This window comes from Hypomesus nipponensis, chromosome 9, assembly GCF_054491055.1.
Source record: "Hypomesus nipponensis isolate SF chromosome 9, ASM5449105v1, whole genome shotgun sequence".
Taxonomy (NCBI): domain Eukaryota; kingdom Metazoa; phylum Chordata; class Actinopteri; order Osmeriformes; family Osmeridae; genus Hypomesus; species Hypomesus nipponensis.
Window position 1 is genome coordinate 3387501 of NC_140369.1, and position 20115 is coordinate 3407615.

General features: G+C 47.5%; 2 protein-coding genes across 2 annotated transcripts; both read left to right on the plus strand.

Moving 5' to 3' along the window:
* Window positions 1-1986: 1986 nt before the first annotated feature.
* Window positions 1987-11442, plus strand: LOC146272359 (monocarboxylate transporter 1-like). Its single transcript, XM_084704874.1, has 5 exons — window positions 1987-2301; window positions 4732-5010; window positions 9270-9413; window positions 9610-10389; window positions 10538-11442. The coding sequence occupies exons 2-5, from the start codon at window positions 4794-4796 to the stop codon at window positions 10783-10785; spliced, it is 1389 nt and encodes a 462-aa protein (XP_084561000.1). The 5' UTR covers window positions 1987-2301; window positions 4732-4793; the 3' UTR covers window positions 10786-11442.
* Window positions 11443-11748: 306 nt separating this feature from the next.
* sycp1 (synaptonemal complex protein 1) lies at window positions 11749-20107 on the plus strand. The gene is made up of 34 exons (XM_084704873.1): window positions 11749-11879; window positions 12326-12475; window positions 12658-12736; window positions 12831-12874; window positions 13092-13256; window positions 13373-13440; window positions 13622-13695; window positions 13806-13864; window positions 13953-14019; window positions 14141-14214; window positions 14363-14471; window positions 14777-14871; window positions 14999-15183; window positions 15349-15416; window positions 15511-15572; window positions 15673-15789; window positions 15981-16076; window positions 16205-16308; window positions 16400-16517; window positions 16610-16680; window positions 16781-16862; window positions 16957-17019; window positions 17402-17464; window positions 17545-17607; window positions 17769-17885; window positions 17965-18075; window positions 18220-18312; window positions 18439-18513; window positions 18614-18709; window positions 18790-18942; window positions 19029-19103; window positions 19200-19307; window positions 19431-19517; window positions 19666-20107. The coding sequence occupies exons 2-34, from the start codon at window positions 12350-12352 to the stop codon at window positions 19801-19803; spliced, it is 3105 nt and encodes a 1034-aa protein (XP_084560999.1). The 5' UTR covers window positions 11749-11879; window positions 12326-12349; the 3' UTR covers window positions 19804-20107.
* Window positions 20108-20115: the final 8 nt, after the last annotated feature.

Genomic DNA, 20115 nt, shown 5'->3' on the forward strand with positions numbered 1-20115 from the left:
GACTGTGCTGTCACTCAATTCTGTCTTGCTGTCCATCACTGAGAAGATGTCTCGATGCTGTTAAGGCTGCTTTAGTGCTTGTGCTCAAAAACCATTTGACTGTACATGACAGCGACAGAATCCTTTTTGCTAAACAGTGGATGTTTTTAAATGCACGCTTTGTTATTTATAACTGTGCAAAAGTGGCATTGGAGAAGTGAAGGAATTAGGTTGACGATTGTCCTCCAAATCAGTCACAATGTAAAAAAAAAAATCAGGAATGTAGCCTGAATTTGAAACTTGTGTTATCGGTCACATTTTGTGCCTTACTGTAGACGGTCTCCTGAACACTTTCTCTCCAAACTAGTAAACACACTGTCCTGTCAGTCCTGTGAACTTGTGGTCCTTTAAACTATGCTGTACTTACTGTTTGTAGCATTTCTCGCTTTGTACAAAAGTGTCTGTTGAAGGAACGGACTGTAAAGTTATGTAGCTACCTGCATCAATAAAGTCCTCATCAGGTACCTCATCAAAGTGGAGGCTAATTAACACAGGGACTGAATATGATTTTGTTTTTATTTAATGCGTCAGGCCTCTTAATGCTCGGCGGAGAGATTTGCGAGTTTTTTAATACATTCCTGAGCTCAAAACATTTTCTTTCCCAAGCCTGGAAATCAGAGGAGACACACAATCTGCCCCCAATTCCCACAGGGAGTTACGATACAACCAAGCCCACTCTTTCAGTTCATCTTCCTGGAGAGTAGAAGTGAACAATACACAGACATCCCAATCTGCAGAGACTCATTTCCGGAAGGTGGCTCCCCCCCCCCCCCCCCCCCCCCCCGGGATGCAATCCAGACGCATGAAGTACCCCCTCAACCAGCACGTACACCCCCCCCCCCCCCCCCCTCCGAAACGCTGTCATGACGGGTGATAAGCACCTATCTCGAACAGAAATGACCATTTCACACGCTCGCACGAAATACAAATTCCCCGATTTCCGGGAGATTGTATAGCATTAGCGGGAGTCAGGGAGCCGCTATTGAAATGTGGGAGACTTCCGGACCTTCCGGGTGACTTGGGGTGTCTGAATACAGGCTGAATACAGACTTCCGGACCTTCCGGGTGACTTGGGGTGTCTGAATACAGGCTGAATACAGACTCCTGGACCTTCCGGGTGACTTGGGGTGTCTGAATACAGGCTGAATACAGACTCCTGGACCTTCCGGGTGACTTGGGGTGTCTGAATACAGGCTGAATACAGACTCCTGGACCTTCCGGGTGACTTGGGGTGTCTGAATACAGGCTGAATACAGACTTCCGGACCTTCCGGGAGACTTGGGGTGTCTGAATACAGGCTGAATACAGACTTCCGGACCTTCCGGGTGACTTGGGGTGTCTGAATACAGGCTGAATACAGACTTCCGGACCTTCCGGGTGACTTGGGGTGTCTGAATACAGGCTGAATACAGACTCCTGGACCTTCCGGGAGACTTTGGATGTCTGCTAACAGGCTGCTGGGCCCGTACCGCACCAACCAGATGTCTGATTGATGCAACTGGGGAGTCAGATGGCTGAGCGGTTAGGGAATCGGGCTGTTAATCAGAAGGTTGCCGGTTCAAATCCCAGTCTGGAAAAAATGAGGTTGTGTATTTGGGCAAGACACTTCACCCTAATTGCCTCGGGGAGAATGTCCCTGTACTTACTGTAAGTCGCTCTGGTTAAGAGCGTCTGCTTAATGACTAAATGTAATGTAAGTGTAACTCCCAACACCCTATCATGTTCGTAGTTGATCCGATTATTAAGGAAACCTATGGGCTGCAAGTGTGTTATCTCTGAGGGAGCAGAGCTGTGCTGCAGTGTGGGGCGGTCAGCATGCTGTGGGCTGGACTCAGGACAGAGTAGGAGGGTGCTGGGACAGTTTTAGAGGCATGGCACTGAGCCCTGTCAGCCAATCAGAGTTGGACTGACATCAATGTTTCCTACAATACAGCCAGGCCTGCCCAGCTGTTTGAATGAGGCTACAAACTTGGTCCACTTCACTTCAGCCTCTGACAGTCTCGAGGTGGGAAGTTGCTTCACAGAACTGTAAGAGTGCACCCCTTGGCTGTGCTTGGCAGGGTGACATCAGAGGTGCATTCAGGTCTGTTTCACTGGATTACCTCAGACCTCTGGAAGGAATCTTGTGTAGAAGTGTTGGCTGCTTCCAAGACTGAGTTCCGCCCTGGACGTAAAATGCTGAGCGCCTTGTACTGAAGTTGATCCAACGATAGCTACTCATCCCAATCTGCAAACCTAGTCCACCTGTAAACGTCTGCTAAGGTAAGATCTTCAAAACTGGACTTAACAATTGTAATGTTCATAAGTTAACAACCATATTTCAACGTGCTGAAGAATGTCAGTTGGTATTCAGAGAGCTCAGAAACTGAATGGTTTTATGTGGTTTAACACAATGAAGGGTAAAACCGCGTGGTTAGAGCACATGAACGCAGATCAAGAGGTCACAGGCTTAAATCCCCCCCCCAGATCCAGGCCACAGTGTTTATGACTGAGAACAGCACCCCCACCACCCCCCACTACCAGCATCCCCTGTCTCACAGTCGTTCCTCCCGAGTCTTTCACACAAATCCAAGCTCTCATGGAGCACGGCTCAGCCTTGCGACACAGAAACAGCCTCACATCAGTGCAACAGCTCCTCTGCTTCTGATATCAGCATGCCCGCGTTTGTCACTATTCCATTTCGGAGGGCATGTTAGCTTAAATGCCAAGTCCCAGGGCTGGCGGGCGACGCCGGCCCCCCGTCGCCTCTCCGAGTGGAGGGGAGGGCTGCTGAGGGATGTGACCTTGTGAGGGGAGAGAAGGCCCTCGCTGTGACTCAGTCCATGTCCCCTAGACACAGAGCCCTCGCTGTGACTCAGTCCATGTCCACTACACACAAAGCCCTCGCTGTGACTCAGTCCATGTCCACTACACACAGAGCCCTCGCTGTGACTCAGTCCATGTCCCCTACACGCAGAGCCCTCGCTGTGACTCAGTCCAGGTCCACTACACACAGAGCCCTCGCTGTGACTCAGTCCAGGTCCCCTACACACAGAGCCCTCGCTTTGACTCAGTCCATGTCCCCTACACATAGAGCGACGTTGCCCCCCCTGTCCCTCTGCCCTCGCTGCCCGGCTATTTTAGACCACTGGCCAGCATTGTTTCTGCCCCCTGCTCGTGACAGATTCCAGTTTCAATCTCACGCGGAGCTTTGATGAACTCGTGGGCCCAACGTATTTTAGATTTGAATATCAATCTTTTCTGAATTGACAGAAAGTTGCATACTTCCAGTATATTTCCACCCTGGACATTTTCCTCTTGATGTTTGTATGTGAGTGTTGAGCAGTCCAACAGTATTTACTTAAAAACATTGGAATGAGAGAGTAGTCGACCGATAGTGACCCAGGTTACAAACCCAGCATGTAAACCAGGAACATACCAACCCCAGAACACACGCGATGATTCAGCCTCTTACAAACGCTGGAACTATTTTCAGACGGTATGACTTTGAACTGACCTTTGTTGCAATTGTACAAAGCCTGCAGTTCTTAGAATGCGGTAGCTGTAATGTGACACTTGCACTGGTCAATCGTTTTCAGGACATGTCGTGTTAAGAGTGTTTGACTGGACAAATGTCACAGTAAAAAGGTGTTTCATGTTTATACGGACACTTAGCAACTCATGATTCATTTCAACCTGGTTCACTAGAACGTGTTCTATGGTTACTGACACGGCTGAAACATCCTGTTCTACACACCAGGAAAGAACATCATTTAACACGGTAATTTTGGGACACCTACATTTACCTAAAATATGAACTTCTTAAGTCACATTAGGATTAAAGTCTTATGTAAAATGTCCAAGTTTCCCCATGGATCTTCAATGGAGAATCAATTCCTTCGCACTCCAGCAACTCTTATCACAGCTTGCAGACGCGAGGAATTCCAGGCGGCATCACTTAAACTCCTGAATCACTGTCAATTGTTCTCAACAAACCGGGAACGCTGTTTAAAGACAGCTACCCCTGCGCTTTTAATCTCAGAGTCTATTCACACACCTCCGAAATGAAAACGGTCTAAATGTTGTTGCGACACATTTCTCATATTGTAACGGTTATTTTCATCGTCCTAGTAATCGTCAACATCATCAGCCTCTCTCTCTTCATCAGCCTCTTTATTGTGGTCTTCTTCATCATCCTAATCATCTCTTAATGAGATCATTAATCAGTCATCATTCTAATCATCATCATCATCAACCACATTATCATTGCAAGTGAAAACTAGATCATGTATCAGAGTTCAACTGTGCTGTGAGACTGTGCTGTGAGGCTGGGGGAGGCTGGGGGAGGCTGGGGGAATGTTACTATAAACTTCTAATATTACTTGAAATGTATTAGAAAGTACACCTATATGATTTATAAAGGCACCGTCGAGGCAGTCCTCCAGTGTTTCATTTACCTGAGTTGAGACTCCCCCATAAACAAACCTTGTTTCATCTGGGGAAAACAACATTTGGATGAATATTTGGCTATCAAACACTCCTGCTGAGACTTTCAGTGTGAGGAGAAAACAGTTGGCCGTTCAAATATAAACAACACGTCACATCTTGGATCTAGAAGCACATCAGTGGCGCTGTGTCTCCCTGACTTAGACTGCTACAGACACCGCTTTTCAACTGCTGACTAACCCGACTCGCATCTTTTCTCCTCAACAGGCTCCTGTTGCCGGGCGGAGTTCGGGCACAGTTGGTCGGAGGGACATCAGTGCGTCGTCGCCATGCCCCCCGCCATAGGGGGCCCTCAGGGCTACACTCCTCCAGAGGGGGGCTGGGGCTGGGCGGTGGTGGTGGGGGCTTTCATCTCCATCGGCTTCTCCTACGCTTTCCCCAAGTCCATCACCGTCTTCTTCAAGGAGATCGAGGTGATCTTTGACGTGTCGAGCAGTCAGGTGTCCTGGATCTCCTCCATCATGCTGGCCGTCATGTACGCAGGAGGTCAGTGGAGCTGACGCCTCCCACGTCCAACACAAACATTCACATGTAGTCATTTAGCAGACGCTGTTATCCAGAGCAACTTACAGTAAGTACAGGGAGGCAAGTAGGGTGAAGTGCCTTGCCCAAGGACACAACGGTCTGATTGGTAGCCCGATTCCCCAACCACTCAGCTATCTGACCCCCAAACAAGTTCAAGTTCAAGTCTTTTATTGTCAGACGCACAGAACAATACAGGGTCAGACTGGGCACTGAAATTCTTTGGACAAGACAACTCAAAGCAACCTGGCATTACATGACATGAACAACAACAGCCCCTCCCGAAGCACGCTGACTGAATGCAGGGTCATGTTTGATTGATTAATGGTTTGTTTTAGGTTTAGGACAAGGAAATTCTACAAAACCACTCAGCAAAGCCATATTGTGAATTTTTCTGTTCAATGTTCTGGGTAAATGAGATGGGGTTGCTTTGCAATGTGGCTAGGTAAAGCTGGGTTATGCGAGTTTTTTGAAGCTAGCTATTTTAGCTTCTGTTTGAGACAATTCAAACCAGAATACCCCTCCCACAAAACACATGAATGCGCATCCTGACTACAGAACTTGACGTTCTTTATTTGTTGCAATCAAAATGTGAAGTTTATTTAGGCAAAAAGAGCTTATCTAACATATTAGATACCCTGCCTTTAAGACAGACTGTTCCTCGACCCCAAAATACATAAAAATAGGTATGTGCTTCTGATCCTGAACTTTCCACATGCACTATTTGTAGCCCTGAACATTTTGCAAATGTCAAACGCACTCAAACATAGTAAGTGCTTTGTGAAGCACCGCACCGTCAGTAACAATCCACAGCAATAAAAATGCATTGTTAGGCTGCCATGGCGTAACTTCACACAGCTTTTGCCAAGTCTATAACAACCCCACGATCACCCAGTGCTTTTACATTTGTGGAAATACACCTAATATCTGACTTTGGTGCCCACAGTCTCTCCTCCCTGCTCAGTATTCCTCCACCTCCTCCTGAGACTGCAGGTGCTCTGTCTTGTGTACGGAGGTCCATTACCTCCGCACCACCCACATTCCTCCTCCTCAGACACACAGAGCTCGCCCAGGTTCCCACCCATCGACTGTGTCCTCTGAGGTCACGGAGCGCGAGATCAAGATTAAGAGTGTTGTCGGGAACGAGACGCCCGGGCTTGAATCACACACCGCTCTCGTGGAATCAGGACGAATGAGGCCTTCGGAGCTCTCAAACCGCTCCATTGAGGAGTTGTTCTGAAAGGGTGCAACTCTATCGGTCTCCAGGGTCCTGCGTTTGGTTTCAGCCCCGTTGTCTTGTTGATGTGGATTCGGATCAGTGTTGAGAGGGGAGAGCAGGTGAGGTGCTTTACATGGAAGTATCCGGGCAGAGGGACGTCCAGGGGGAAGGGGGTGATCCTCCCGCTGATGGGACGAATCACAAGCTGGGGAATGTCAGACGGGTCTCTCCTGCCAAGGCTTGAAACATCTCCTTTCACCTGCGTGACATTCAGCACGTACAGGGCTTTAATCTGAGAGCCGCTTTTCAGTCCCCTGCAGACCAGCTCAGAACCTGGAGAACACGCTACACAAAGCCCCGGCTCTCTCTGAAAGGTCCTGCTCTCTCCAGGGGCAAAGACAAACAAGCCTTTTTTATCCAAACTAGTAAACACGTCATTTTAAGTTGGTCATACAAAATGCAATTTTTTTCAAGGTGGTATCTCAAAGGAATGCAAGCGTGCGGGTAGCTTAATGCCTGTGTTAGGCTTTGAACTGGAAATACTTGGAGTCTCAAAGAAAACACGAGTTAACTAGTTTGTTTCATGATCAGTAACGCGAGGCAAGCTCAAACCTCAGTCCCAGCTTGTCTCGCAGGAAAAAACGTCTGAAATAGTTTGTAAATACTTTAGCCCATAGTTTACATCAAGGATCAGAGCGGTGTGTGTAAAGTCTGTGTGTATTCAAGCCAAATAAGCCCTTTTTACTCTACTACACTGTGGCGGTGATCCCCACCAGGGAATCAATGCTGTTTATTGTTCAACAGCTCCACCCCCTCCTCTCATCAGAAGGTAGCTCTCAGCCCCAGGACACAATCAAGGGCTTCAGAGCCAAGGGTCTCAAACTGTTTCCCTGTCTCTCTCATTTTATTTCCTTCTCTCCCTCTTTCTTTCACTCACTCTTTCTTTTGCTCACTCTTTGTTTTCATCTCCATCTGACTTACATACTAAGTCTTTCTTTCTTTCTCTCCCTCTCTCACTGTCTGACTCCCCCCTCTCTCTCTCTCTCTCTCTCTCTTTCTCTCTCTCTCTCTCTCTCTCTCTCTCCCTTCTGAGTGAATCTGTTGGCTTGGTTGTTCAGGCCACATGACTGAGTGCACATGACATCCAAATAACTGTGTGGGCCGACCTTTGACCTCGTACGGAGCCAGAATCCGTCAAGTGTGTGGGACTCAAACTCTCCAGACGTCGTTATTTCACACGGTCCAAAAGCCGGGCCACTAAAGCCAGGCCTTCTGACTTTTAGGTCACCTTACGGCAGATCAACACATCAGACCGCACACACAGTAGAGCGTGATTCTACCCCTGTGAGTGACTGCAGGGCTCAAGAGGGGGCGTGTCCTCGCTGAACACTGTCAGACATCCACCACCTCCATCACTTTGTCGTCTGTCGCTGGTCTGATCATCTACATGGCATGGTGGTCTGACCTTTCTCCCAGATCAACTGTTCCCTCGGAAACAGAGCAGAGGAAAGTCGTTGTTTGCATTCAGCCGGGCTCGCGTTCGAAACTAACCAGCCTTTGTCCTGCTCCGGGCAAGCAAATGAGTCTGGACAACCTCTAAACAAAAACTGTCAGGTTCCATTTGGGTTTGTGGCGAGGCGCTGGGGTTTGGCAGAGGGGGCCCAAGCGTCTTCAAGCTCGTGGATCCTGACTTGTTCCCCGGTTGGGCCGTCGTGGCGGGCCTGACAGGGCCGTGGCGGGCGGCCAGCTGATACCTCCACGCCATTTAGGCGTGTGTTTACAAATCCTAGTGAGTTAGGTGTGGGTTTATGGTCAATATCTCCACTGTTTTCCACCTCCTCATATATTTAGGTCCTCTCTTTCCTTTCCCTCACTCTCTCTCCCCTCACTCTCTCTCCCCTCACTCTCTCTCCCCTCACTCTCTCTCCCCTCACTCTCTCTCCCCTCACTCTCTCTCCCCTCACTCTCTCTCCCCTCACTCTCTCTCTCCCCCCTCTCTCCGTAGGCCTATATACACACAGTAAATATGTATGTATGTTACTCTCATTGACAATTGCATACATCCCCAGTTCCACCCATACTTAACTTGAGACCACAAAGGATCACCACACTGAAGAGAGTCCGTTCTCAATCTCAGCACTCGAGTCAGGCACAGCATCGCCTGTCAACTTGCAATCCATCAATTCACCATGAGTGTCTTGTTTTGTGTGAGATTGCATTGTGAATGGTGTTGATGGCAGAAATATTACTGCAGTGCAGCAGTGAGAGAAATTATTGCAGAAATTGTGTGATTTCAGTGACAGGCCAGAGATGTCCTTCTGAGGCCCTCTGGTGGCCAAACATTTTTGTTCTCTGAAATGTTGGCAGTAAAAATACAGGCTTGAACTTGACAAAAAGCCATTGTCTGTAGGTGGCACTGTTAGAAAATGGACGTAAAGGAATTAAAAACCTATTTTGCAGCCCAATGCAGCATGTAAATCCACAATACAATGTTGACATTTATAGTCAAACATAACTTCATACTCATAATTTGCAGATAATCAGCTTGGCTGTGTATTGTTGTGATTTCATCCTCTCTACTTCTCCTTTTCTCCCTCTCCTCCTCCCCTCTCCTCCTCCCCTCTCCTCCTTCTCTCCTCTCTCCTTTGTCTCTCTGCTCGTCTTTCTTCCTCTCCTTCTCTTTCTCCTGTCTTCCTCCCCCTCCCTACTTTTCACCCTCTCCCTCTCCTCTCCCTTTACTCTCCCTCTCCACCCCCTCCCTACCTTTCATCACCTCCTCTCCCTCTCCCCTCCCTCTCCTCTCCCTCTACTCTCCCTCTCCACCCCCTCCCTACCTTTCACCACCTCCTCTCCCTCTCCCCTCCCTCTCCTCTCCCTCTCCTCTCCCTCTCCCTCTCCTTCCCCTCCCTACCTTTCACCCTCTCCCTCTACTCTCCCTCTCTTCCCCCTCCCTACCTTTCACCCTCTCCTCTCCCTCTTTCTCTCCCTCTCCTCTCTCTCCCAGGGCCCATCAGCAGTATCCTGGTGAACAAGTATGGTAGCCGGCCCATCATGATGCTGGGAGGCTGTTTGGCAGGCAGCGGCCTGATCGCCGCCTCTTTCTGCAACTCTGTCGAAGGCCTCTACTTCTGTGTTGGAGTGGTGGGAGGTATTTTCTTATCGCTTCCGTTCTGGCTTCAAATGTTTTTTTTTGTTTTCCATGAACTCTGTCGCTACCTAGTGTCAACTCTTGTCAACTCACTTCTTTTATCACTCTCTCACACGATGAATTTGGGTCTTTGACATTCTAATGTGAAAACGTTTCTCGTTCGGTTATTCCCGAGTTTAACAGTCTGTTCTAACAGGTCTGGGTCTGGCATTCAATCTCAATCCGGCCCTCACTATGATTGGCAAGTACTTCTACAAGAAGAGACCCATAGCCAATGGGATCGCCATGGCTGGGAGCCCGGTCTTTCTGTCCACGCTGGCCCCGCTGAACAGCTGGTTCTTTGACCACTTTGGCTGGAGAGGCAGCTTCCTCATCCTGGGAGGCCTGCTCCTCAACTGCTGCGTGGCCGGTTCCCTCATGAGACCCATCGGGCCCAAGCCCCAGCCGGTTGTCAGCGACCCGGACGGCCCCAAGAAGACGTGCATGGAGAAGGTGAACAGCGTCATCGACCTGTCGCTCTTCAAGCACCGCGGCTTCCTCCTCTACCTCATGGGGAACGTCATCATGTTCTTCGGACTCTTCACCCCGCTGGTGTTCCTCAGCAACTTCGCCAAGAGCAAAGACATTCCCAAGGAGAAGGCTGCCTTCCTGCTCTCCGTCCTGGCCTTCGTGGACATGGTCGCCCGGCCCTCCATGGGGCTCCTAGCCAACACCAAGTGGGTCCGGCCCAGGATCCAGTACTTCTTCGCAGCCTCGGTGCTGTATAACGGTGTGTGTCATCTGCTGGCCCCCATCTCTGTTGACTACACCGGCTTCATCATCTACTCCCTGTTCTTTGGTTTTGCCTTTGGCTGGCTGAGCTCGGTGTTGTTCGAGACCCTGATGGACCTGGTGGGAACCCAGCGCTTCTCCAGCGCGGTGGGCCTGGTCACCATCGTGGAGTGCGGGCCTGTGTTGCTAGGGCCCCCTCTGCTGGGTGAGTCGGGTGTCACACCGGCCGACACGACAGGGATTCACATACACTCTCAACCGGGATGATTATGGGATTTAATATGTAGTATGGTAACTGAAAAAGTTAAATAATTATCATCATGTAATTATGATTTTCAATGGTTTATCTATAGGTCGATTCAAAGACATCTACAATGACTACAAGTACACATACTGGATCTGTGGGGTGATTCTGGTCGTGGCCAGCATCTTCCTGTTTGTGGGAATGGGCATCAACTACCGGCTGCTGGACAAGGAGAAGAAAGAGGAGGAGAGGAGAGCCAAGATGGAGGACAGAGAAGACTTGTCTAACAAGAACAACACCGCCAAAGAGTTTGAAGCCTTTATCGACGAGCCGGGAGCTGCCGAAGAAGCTGTCTAGCGGTCAATCTAGCGGCTTTCTTAATGTGTAAAGATGTGAACGTGTTGATGTATACGCCAAAGCACTGCTGTGGTGCTAGTGTTTATGGACAGACTTCAGGAAGAAAAACAGATTGTGATCGACTGCATTTCTAGTTACCTCTCTTCATGACTGTATTATTAACACTGATGACCGAAGCAGAACTAACTGAGGCTTTGTTGTAGTTACTGTGTGAGGAAAGACAGGGAATTCATGAATCAGTTGCAATGTCAACAATGTACTTCAAGCATTAGCAATATATGTCTCCAAATTATAAATGCTAATGTTTTCTATGAAAACATTTTTAAAGACTGTAGAATTCACCTATCCTTTGCAATATTGTTGAGAACGGACATGTATCTGCAAGTTGATTTATTTACTCCTGAAAGCCTCATGAAATATTTACAATATGACACAGTGACACGTAATAAGGATTTTGTGTAGTATTACTTTGACTGAATTTATATTCTCCTCCATTATAAACGTTTAAATGTGATGTGTCACTAAGACCTCTGCCAGATAACGTTTGGGTTAGTACTATTTTTCTTATTCATTCCTGTCATCATTGAAGGTGTGCATATGCCGTGCAACGAGAATAAAATAACCTACTCACGAGACAGGTGGGATTTGACAAACCGACTATTTTCCATGCGTGTGCCTCATCATCATTGCAATCTCTTCTACATTTTTACTATTCCCAAGACGTTTCACTAGGAAGCTGAAGTAATGAATCAGTGAAGATTTACATGTTTACACAATATTAAAATGTTGTCTCCCCATAAGATGACTAATGACTAACGAAAAATCAGAAACGTGTTATGAATGGAATTACGTCTATAATGTGCAACTACTATTGCAACATTGTTCAATAAAGCCAATGTGTCCTAGTAAAGGGGGTGCAGTTATACTCAATAAACAACTGATTTGATTGATGTGAACTATAACTGCATCCGCTTGGTTGTGAATGAGACTCGCGCCAGATCAAAGTCATCGGCTCGTGCATGTGCTGGCGGACATAACAGAAACCGTTGGAAATAAAAAACCGTCAAAACCGTTTGGTCTTGGACTGCGGATAGGTAAAGTTATAGTTAGTTAGCCAGCTAACTTCATAATTTGATGAGTAGTATTACGAAAGGAACGCTATTCCAATGTATCAGTAGCTAGCGACTGTAACAATATGTATCATGTGTGATTGCAGCTCTCAACAAACTGTTACTTTGTACAGTACTGTAGCTAGCACTAGCTAACTCCACTTTAACTACAGTAGCGTTAGCTCTCGACCGCGCTAGCAGTATACTGTAGCTATAGTAGTAGGGGGTTTAACGCTACAAGGTATCTTAAACTATAATTGTGTGTATCCTCGGCCAACTTATTACACAGACTAATGGACGTTTTCACCTCTGTTGAGTAGCTATGCTAGCTTTAGCTCTACTGTAACATATGTAGCCTACTGTCTACTGGTTTGGGAGGAAAACAATGGGCCAGAAATGACTGTACTGTAGTCTGACTTTCTTGCCGTTAGAACGATTCCTGCCAAGTATTAGGAATGGAGCGGGACAAGTGTTTCCACTTCAAGTTAATGTTGCCTCCCAGAGTGAACCCAGGACAGATTTCGGCTGTAAAACCTCAGGAATCCGTTGACGATTTTGGAGTCATAAACACCGCACAACAGGTAAGCAATATGAGTCCACAAAGCGCTAGCAGTCAACTTAATGCCAAGCCATAGACTGACTCAAACTAGCTTGTACTAATGCACATTCAGGTTCACTCAGTCATCAGTGTTCATTTTCTGTTGCAGCATTGTCACTCAACAGTACCATTATGATTAGGCTACTGACTTTCTTGATTTAACAGGGTTACAGTAAACAATTTGACAAAGAGACTCACTTCACCATCCCCATTACAAATATGGGATCCACTAAACCTAAAGCAGGTATTTATATATAACACAACTGTGCAGGATGCATATCATACCTATGTCCATTTTGTTCACAATGTCTGACTTCAACTGGCTCTGTTTTCCAAAGATGTGTCCAAGATTACTTTTGTCTCACCTGTAGAAAAAGTAGAGGTAAGTTTGAAAAGGATTTTTGTGTTTCTGAGCCAAGCTCTAGTGATGATATATTCCTCCTACCCGGGACACTAAATCCCATAATGTCAACCTTAATATTCTTGGCATATATTCTTCAGTAGGGCAACGAGAGAACAGATATTATTGCAGTAGCATTTGTTATTTAACAGTGCCTGGAGTATGTTTGGTTTTCAATATTTTGTGAACTTATCCTCAGACTAAAGGCACATCTGGAAAGTTATATTCAAAACTCTTTGATGAAGTTGAGAAAATAAAGTGTTGGAAAGTCCAAGTAGACTCTGAGACGGTGCAAAGAGAGAGAAAACTGCAAGAAAACAAAAGAACTATTGAAACGCAGCGCAAAGCTATCCAGGACTTACAGGTATCCAACATCACAGTTGGTTTTGCTCTGCAGGAACAAAACTTCCACCTTGTCTTTTTGCTACTGTATGTTCATGGCAAGCAACTGTCTAATGGAAGCATTTCTGCATGTCACAGTTTGGAAATGAAAGTCTCAGCATTAAACTGGAAGAACAGATCAGTGAAAACGAGGATCTGAGGACTAAGTATGTTTTCTGCCTTATCAAGCAGAGCCAGCTGGACTGGAGCTGTCAAACTGATTGTTGAAGGAGCACAGTGCTGAGCAAGAGGAATATCCTACTATTAAACAGATATTTAAACAACGCTACATATTTGATCATAAACTTTAACTTCAACTTTAATAACCTATTTTTATTCTCACCTCAGAAATAATGCAACACGCAATTTGTGTAACATCCTGAAGGATACGTTCCAGAGATCAGCAGACAAGATGCATCTGTGTGAGTTAAATCAAACCTGAAAATGATCTCATTGGAGCCCCAGGCTGAATGGAAACAAGCAGCTTGTTGGTGTTAACTGATGACTCCATCTTTCTCCTTTGCTCTCTTAGTTGAGTCTGAACGAGAGGAGACACATCAACTCTTTATAGAAAACAGGGAAAATATTCAGGTGAAAATTTAAGACGGGCTTATCCACTGGTGCCAGATGCAAATAGTTTTTCTCGTATTTGTGCTTGACCAAGTTTTTTTCTTTGCAGAGGATGATAGCTGCTTTTGAGAGCCTTCGGCTGCAAGCACAGTTTGACCGTTGTGAAATGCAAAAAGGTAACTTTCCAACATCACAAGTCAAGTCTGTTACATAGCATTACATTTAATTTCATTATTGTTTTGTCTTAATTTTGCACAGTCGTAAACTAAATCAATTAATGTAAAATGTTGGACTCAGTTAAAGAGGGATTGCTACAGTTTGACAATTTGAAGGAGAAGTTTGGAGAAGAAATCAACACGAAGGAACAAGAGGTTAGTGTCAACCTATCAATCGCAAACATCTACATCGACACACATTCCAAGACCATGACAGGCTAGTTACCTTTGATCAATCATGCACATGATTGATGTTGTACATAGGAAGCTCTGACACTGAGTAACCGTGACGGTTCCTTGGCAGGTGGAGCAGCTTCAAGCGGCCCTGAAGGAGAAGGAGAAGGAGCTGCAGGCCATCCTCCTCCACCTGAAGAAAGCACAGGAGAGCTGCCAACATCTGCAGCAGGCCGCACGTAGGAACAGCTCATCAAGACTACACTCTAAAGCAGTCTCTCTCAACCCTGGTCCTCAGGGACCCCCCTGCCCTGCTTGCTATTTCCCTGCTCCAACACACCTGATTCAAATGAATGTGTCATCATCAAGCTCAGCAGAAGCCTAGTAACGACCCATTCATATGAATCGGGTGTGGTGGAGCTGGGAAACATCTAAAGCATGCAGGGCTGTGAGCCCCGAGGACCAGGGTTGAGAAAGGCTTCCGTAGTGCTAAGTGGATGTTTATGACCCACTGTTCACTGCAGCTCCTTGTGTCTCTGAGCAGAGCTGCACCAGGGAGAGCTTCACAGCTCTCACCTAGAGCGCCAGGCTCTGTCAGAGGAGCTACGCAACGCAGAAGAACTTCTTAAAGAAAGCGAGGTCAGGATTTGGAAATATTTTTCGGGATGTAAACATTGCATTGATCAATGATTTTCTTGGGGTTTCATAAAGACTGCGTACAGATATGTACATCATGTTGTGTTTGTTTATTTGTCTTTTCGCGCAGGAAAATAGAAAAGCAATTTCCACGGCGCTGGAGCTGAACAAAGAGGAGACGGCCCAGATCGTCCTCCAGAAAGACGCCAGCCTAGAAGAGCTCCGCCAGGCTAGGGCTGCTCAAGAAGGCCAGCTGGCCCAGGCTCAGGCCACCGTGCAGGAGCTCCAGACCAGCCTGGCACGGGAGACAGAGAGGTAGGGCTGGAGCTTGTCACGGGCGAGTGGGAGGATGGACCCTAGAGCAGGAGACAGAGAAGGCAGACAGAACACTGGGGCAGGGGAAACCAGGGACTAAACTAGACAGTAGCAGGTGCATGGAAGTGACAGCGCTGCTCCGCTGGTTGTGACTTTCTTTTCCAGGGCGCAAGAGCTGGAAGTAAAGATGGTCTCCGTCTCTGAGGAGCTGCAGGAGAAGAGGATCCGGGAAGGTACTGCGTGAGATCAGGGATTATAGAGAGAGCACATGGTGGCATTGAAACCCTGTATGAATAGATAAATTGTTTTGTTTTGTTTTTATTTAAGGAGAAATTAATAAACAGAACGAAGAGAAAGATGGACAGATACAAGTACTTGAGGAGGAACTGGTAATTTGTAGTCTTTTTGGACACACACATTTGCACTTAATGTCTGGCAGTGAAGTATTGAAAAAAAAAATATATAGATAAATTAAATGGTCTTGTTTAGGATGTGAAATCTAAATCCATCGAGTCACTGAGGGAGAAGATAGAAGCTGCTGAGAGACAAGCTACGCTGCTGTCGTCTGAGCTGGCAGGGAAGAGTGACCAAGTCCAGCGCTACCAGGTGAGACCAACAGGAGAAGCCACTGTGACAGCCTGAATCAGGCCTGGCTGAGGCCTGGCTGAGGCCTGGCTGAGGCCTGGCTGAGGCCTGGCTGAGGCCTGGCTGAGGCCTGGCTGAGGCCTGGCCGTCTGAACGTGCTGTGTCACGACTCTGTATGAACAGCCCAAGTACTGCTGTTCTGTTCCTCGTAGACCAAAGTGCAGATCCTGGAGACCGAGAAGACCTTACTGGAGAAGGCACTTCAGGAAGCTGAAAAGGCCCACAGCAATCTGAGGAACAAGACACAGGTGAGTGAGGTGGGAGTCCTTTGATCACAGTTTCTTGGCTCACGTAAGAAAACGTTGTTGTCATCACTCAAGTCCTTATTGTGTGAGTAGACCAGACAGTGAAGCTCGTCATGTTGTCTGCTTCTCAGGCCCAAACCCAGGAGATGGAAGAACAGCTGTCTGTTGCCATGACAATAAACAAAAGGTCCACCAAGGAGATAGAGCAGCTGCAAGGAGACGTGGCACAGCAGGAGTGAGTTGTCTCCTTCTAAAGAAACATCAAGCAGACCCCCCTGCAGCTACGTGTTTCCACTGGAAATAACTGAATTCTGATTTGGTCTCAGGGTGAAATATGACAAGTTGTTGGTGAGTTTTAATGAGCTGCAACTTGAGAAGAAGACGGTTCAAGAGCGGGCTGAGAACGAATGTTTCCAAGCCCAGACCCTGGAGGCTCGCCTGAAGGTTAGAGTCAAACATGCTGCCGCTGTCTATAAAACATGCTCGTCGGGCAGGGGATGACGTCATACATCTATGTTTTGACGTGCGGAAAACAGGAGAGTGAAGCGAGAGGCACAGAGATCTCAAAGGAAATCGAAGCGCTTGAAGGTCAAAACCATCAGCTACGGTACCTGACTTGAACACTTGGAACCTTTACTGTTATTAAGCTGCCGTAGTTGTAGACACTGAGGAAGGAAAGCAGAGCCTGTGACTTTCCCATCCAACAGGGAGGAGGTGAGCTCTTTGAACACCAGGCTGGAAGAACAAGGTCAAGGAGCAGAGCACCTGCAGAAGAAACTTGATGAGAGCGTAAGTCGGCCATTCCAAAGCCATCTTGAAAACTGTAGCTGTAGCTCATCACTGTAAGTTGACATCAGTCGTGGCTCTCCTGGCTCCTCTGTAGTGTGGAGATCTGCAGGTTGAAATCAGCAGGAAGGAGAAGCACATCAGAGCCATGGAGACCAAGGTGAGGAAGCCAGGCGCCTGCTACTCAAACCTGTCTGTCTCTCTCTCTCTAGCTGACCAGCCTGACACCTGTCTCTCTCTCTCTCTCTAGCTGTCCAGCCTGACACCTGTCTGTCTGTCTGTCTGTCTCTCTCTCTAGATGTCCAGCCTGACACCTGTCTGTCTCTCTCTCTCTCTAGCTGTCCAGCCTGACACCTGTCTGTCTGTCTGTCTCTCTCTCTAGATGTCCAGCCTGACACCTGTCTGTCTCTCTCTCTCTCTAGCTGTCCAGCCTGACACCTGTCTGTCTGTCTGTCTCTCTCTCTAGATGTCCAGCCTGACACCTGTCTGTCTCTCTCTCTAGCTGTCCAGCCTGACACCTGTCTGTCTCTCTCTCTCTCTAGCTGTCCAGCCTGAAGACTAAGTTGGACACGAAAAACAAGCATCAGGAGGAATATCAGAAAGAGGTGTGTAGCATGGTAAAGAAATATCTCTGCCTCGCCTCTAGTGTAGTATTCCAGAGCTAATCTCGCCTTGATGTTTCCAGGCTAAAATGCTCAAAAAACAGATCGCCAAAGAGGCAGAAAGATCTTGTCAGCTGGAAAGTGAGGTATGAGACTCTCGTTCTGAAGCATAAAGCATCTGGAACACAGTGCCGTAAGAGTGGTGTTGTAGACATGCTGTTCTCTGACGCCAGCCTGCACAGTCGACAGGCTGGGACCGGCTTTCTCAGACTGGATGAAACTGACATGTTTTTGTCGGCCATTTTAGATCAACCAACTGAAAGAAACAGCAGAAATTATTCAGAAGTCCAGCAGGGAGAAACATCAGGAACTGCTTGACGAAGTCGCTGCCAAGTCATCTTCTGAAGCAGAGCTGCAGAAAGAGGTTAGTCCTGACTTCCTGTTTCCATTCTCTTCTCTTTGACGTGATAGGCGAGTAAACCGGAGGTATGTTTATCCTGCAGGTGCAGGATCTGCAGCTTACAGCTGCTGAGGCCGTGAGGAGCAGGGAGGATGCGGAGATCAAGTGTCAACACAAGATCGCAGACATGGTTGCCCTGATGGAAAAGCACAAAGTGAGATTTCTCTCCGATCTAGTCAGAATCACACAGAATATTTCTCCGACAAGACGCTTCCGAAACGTTTGACGTGAGACGTGACATCAAACGTCTCGGAAGCGTCCGTGGAAACGAGAAACATTCCGTGCCATCCTGACGCAGAACCAGTACGACAAGATGCTGGAAGCGAAAGACGTCGAGCTGAAGGAGAAGAAGAGGAGCGTGGCGGAGGCAGACGCCAGCAGAACGGCCCTGGTACGATCCTCACCTGGAGGGCCCTTCAGTGTGGAGCGGCCGGGGTTCACCAGAGAGCCCCTGGCAGCGCTGGTCCTCAGCAGCCCCTGGTAGCAGCACTGACGTGTGACGTGTGACTCTCCCTAGGAGCTGCAGCTGGAGCAGAGCAAGATAGAGAACGACAGGCTGAAGAATCATCTGGACCAAGAAACGAAGGAGGGGGTGACAAAGGACTTGTTTTCAAATGCACACCGGGTGAATTCCAGTCAGAGGATTTGGACCGTTCAATTATTATGATTTCATCTGTTGTTTGTGACCTCAGGAGAAGTTGATGCAGAAGATCTCGGAACTGAAAGAAGAATTGGCATCTGTGAAACCCAGTCCCTCCAACCTACTACCCGAGACTCCGAGCAAGCAGGTAAACCGACGCTCAGAGGAGCTGTTCAATATCGAAGGGGTACATTTCCTCACTTGTAATCCTCCTTGTTCAACACCTAGGTGTCTGAACCAGCCTCAGCGTCTGAGGGGAGGTGCTGGGGTACACCAGAGAGACTGGCCATCAAGAGGAACGGCTTGGATTTCTCCAAAACCAAACAGAAAACCCCGTCCCAGAGCGCCCGTAAAATACAGGCCTCTACTCCTGCTCTCAGAGTGAGTATTATGGGACAGAACTATTGAAATAGAAATATTGGCGCTCCATTTCATCATAGCATTGTTAATGACTGATGGTTCCCCAGGAAAGCAAGAGTGGAGTCCTCCAGACTCCGTCATGGAGTTATGGAACCAGAGTCGGGGAGACCCCTCGCATTAAGGCAGGAACCCAGGGGTTATCTGTTTTCACGACAGATTCTTTATCATCTCTCTGTTCTCTCTCCTGTGGAGTGTTGATCTCATCGCCTTCCCTGCAGTCCTACAGAATCCGGACCCCCCCCTCGACTCAGAAGGCCGGGCCCTGGAGCCAGACCACTCTGGAGCTGGACCCCAAGTCTGACAGCTCGGAGCACGCTGACCTGCTGGTAAACAAACGAGCTAGCCTCCATACCTCCTCCCATCCACCTGTAGGCCTGTACCACATGTAGGCCTGTACCACATGTAGGCCTGTCCACGTTCTGAGCGCTGTGTGCTGCTGTGCTTTTCAGAGCTTTGCAGTCGTAGAACCGCTCCAAGGCCTCCAGCAGGGGGCGCCGTCGTCAGCCCCCTGGTCTAAAGTCCACGTGTTTAAGAAGGTGAGACACACCTGTGTGAAGAGAGAGAGGAGAGACCATCTCGCTACATCAGTCAACGCAACCCTCACTGACATTTCTGTGTTTCTCAATTGAACTTGTGCATTTTCAGGACATTGAGCAGTTTTTGAACTCCTTCTCTGTGTGTTAGGATCAAAGCCCCGCTGTTCAGAAATCCCCAGGGAACGCCTTGAAGCTGGCGGCCATGAAGAGGATGAGAGACGCAGGCTGGACCGCCATCACGGGCTCCCACAAGAAGAAGAAAGCAGCAGAGAAGATCTTTGCATAGAAAGGGTTCACTCTTTACGCAATACCAAAGTTCATTACATTCATTACATTTTTATTAATAGTTGTTTGATAGAAGCAGAGGTTCACGTGCAAGTGAGAGCGTTTGAAAAACATTTATTGAGATGCGATGTTGTTTATTGATCACTATACTGTGTCGGGCTTAAGTTTGACTCCATTCAACATGAATGAGAATTTTGTGTTCAGAAAATATTTTTGGTTTTCATTATTATTATTGTTCAACTTTAACTTATTGTTCTTAAATTATTAAATAGATTTTTCCGGTTTTGTAATGTACTTTAAATGACAGTTTTCT

Excerpts from the sequence above, each read along its gene's own strand:
- LOC146272359 (XM_084704874.1), top strand. The coding sequence starts at position 4,794 with ATGCCCCCCGCCATAGGGGGCCCTCAGGGCTACACTCCTCCAGAGGGG. Across the intron at positions 5,011-9,269 it reads GGCCGTCATGTACGCAGGAG|GGCCCATCAGCAGTATCCTG; the intron begins GTCAGTGGAGCT and ends TCTCTCTCCCAG. Across the intron at positions 10,390-10,537 it reads GCTAGGGCCCCCTCTGCTGG|GTCGATTCAAAGACATCTAC; the intron begins GTGAGTCGGGTG and ends GTTTATCTATAG.
- sycp1 (XM_084704873.1), top strand. The coding sequence starts at position 12,350 with ATGGAGCGGGACAAGTGTTTCCACTTCAAGTTAATGTTGCCTCCCAGA. Across the intron at positions 13,865-13,952 it reads AAAACAGGGAAAATATTCAG|AGGATGATAGCTGCTTTTGA; the intron begins GTGAAAATTTAA and ends TTTTCTTTGCAG. Across the intron at positions 17,020-17,401 it reads TCAGAGCCATGGAGACCAAG|CTGTCCAGCCTGAAGACTAA; the intron begins GTGAGGAAGCCA and ends CTCTCTCTCTAG.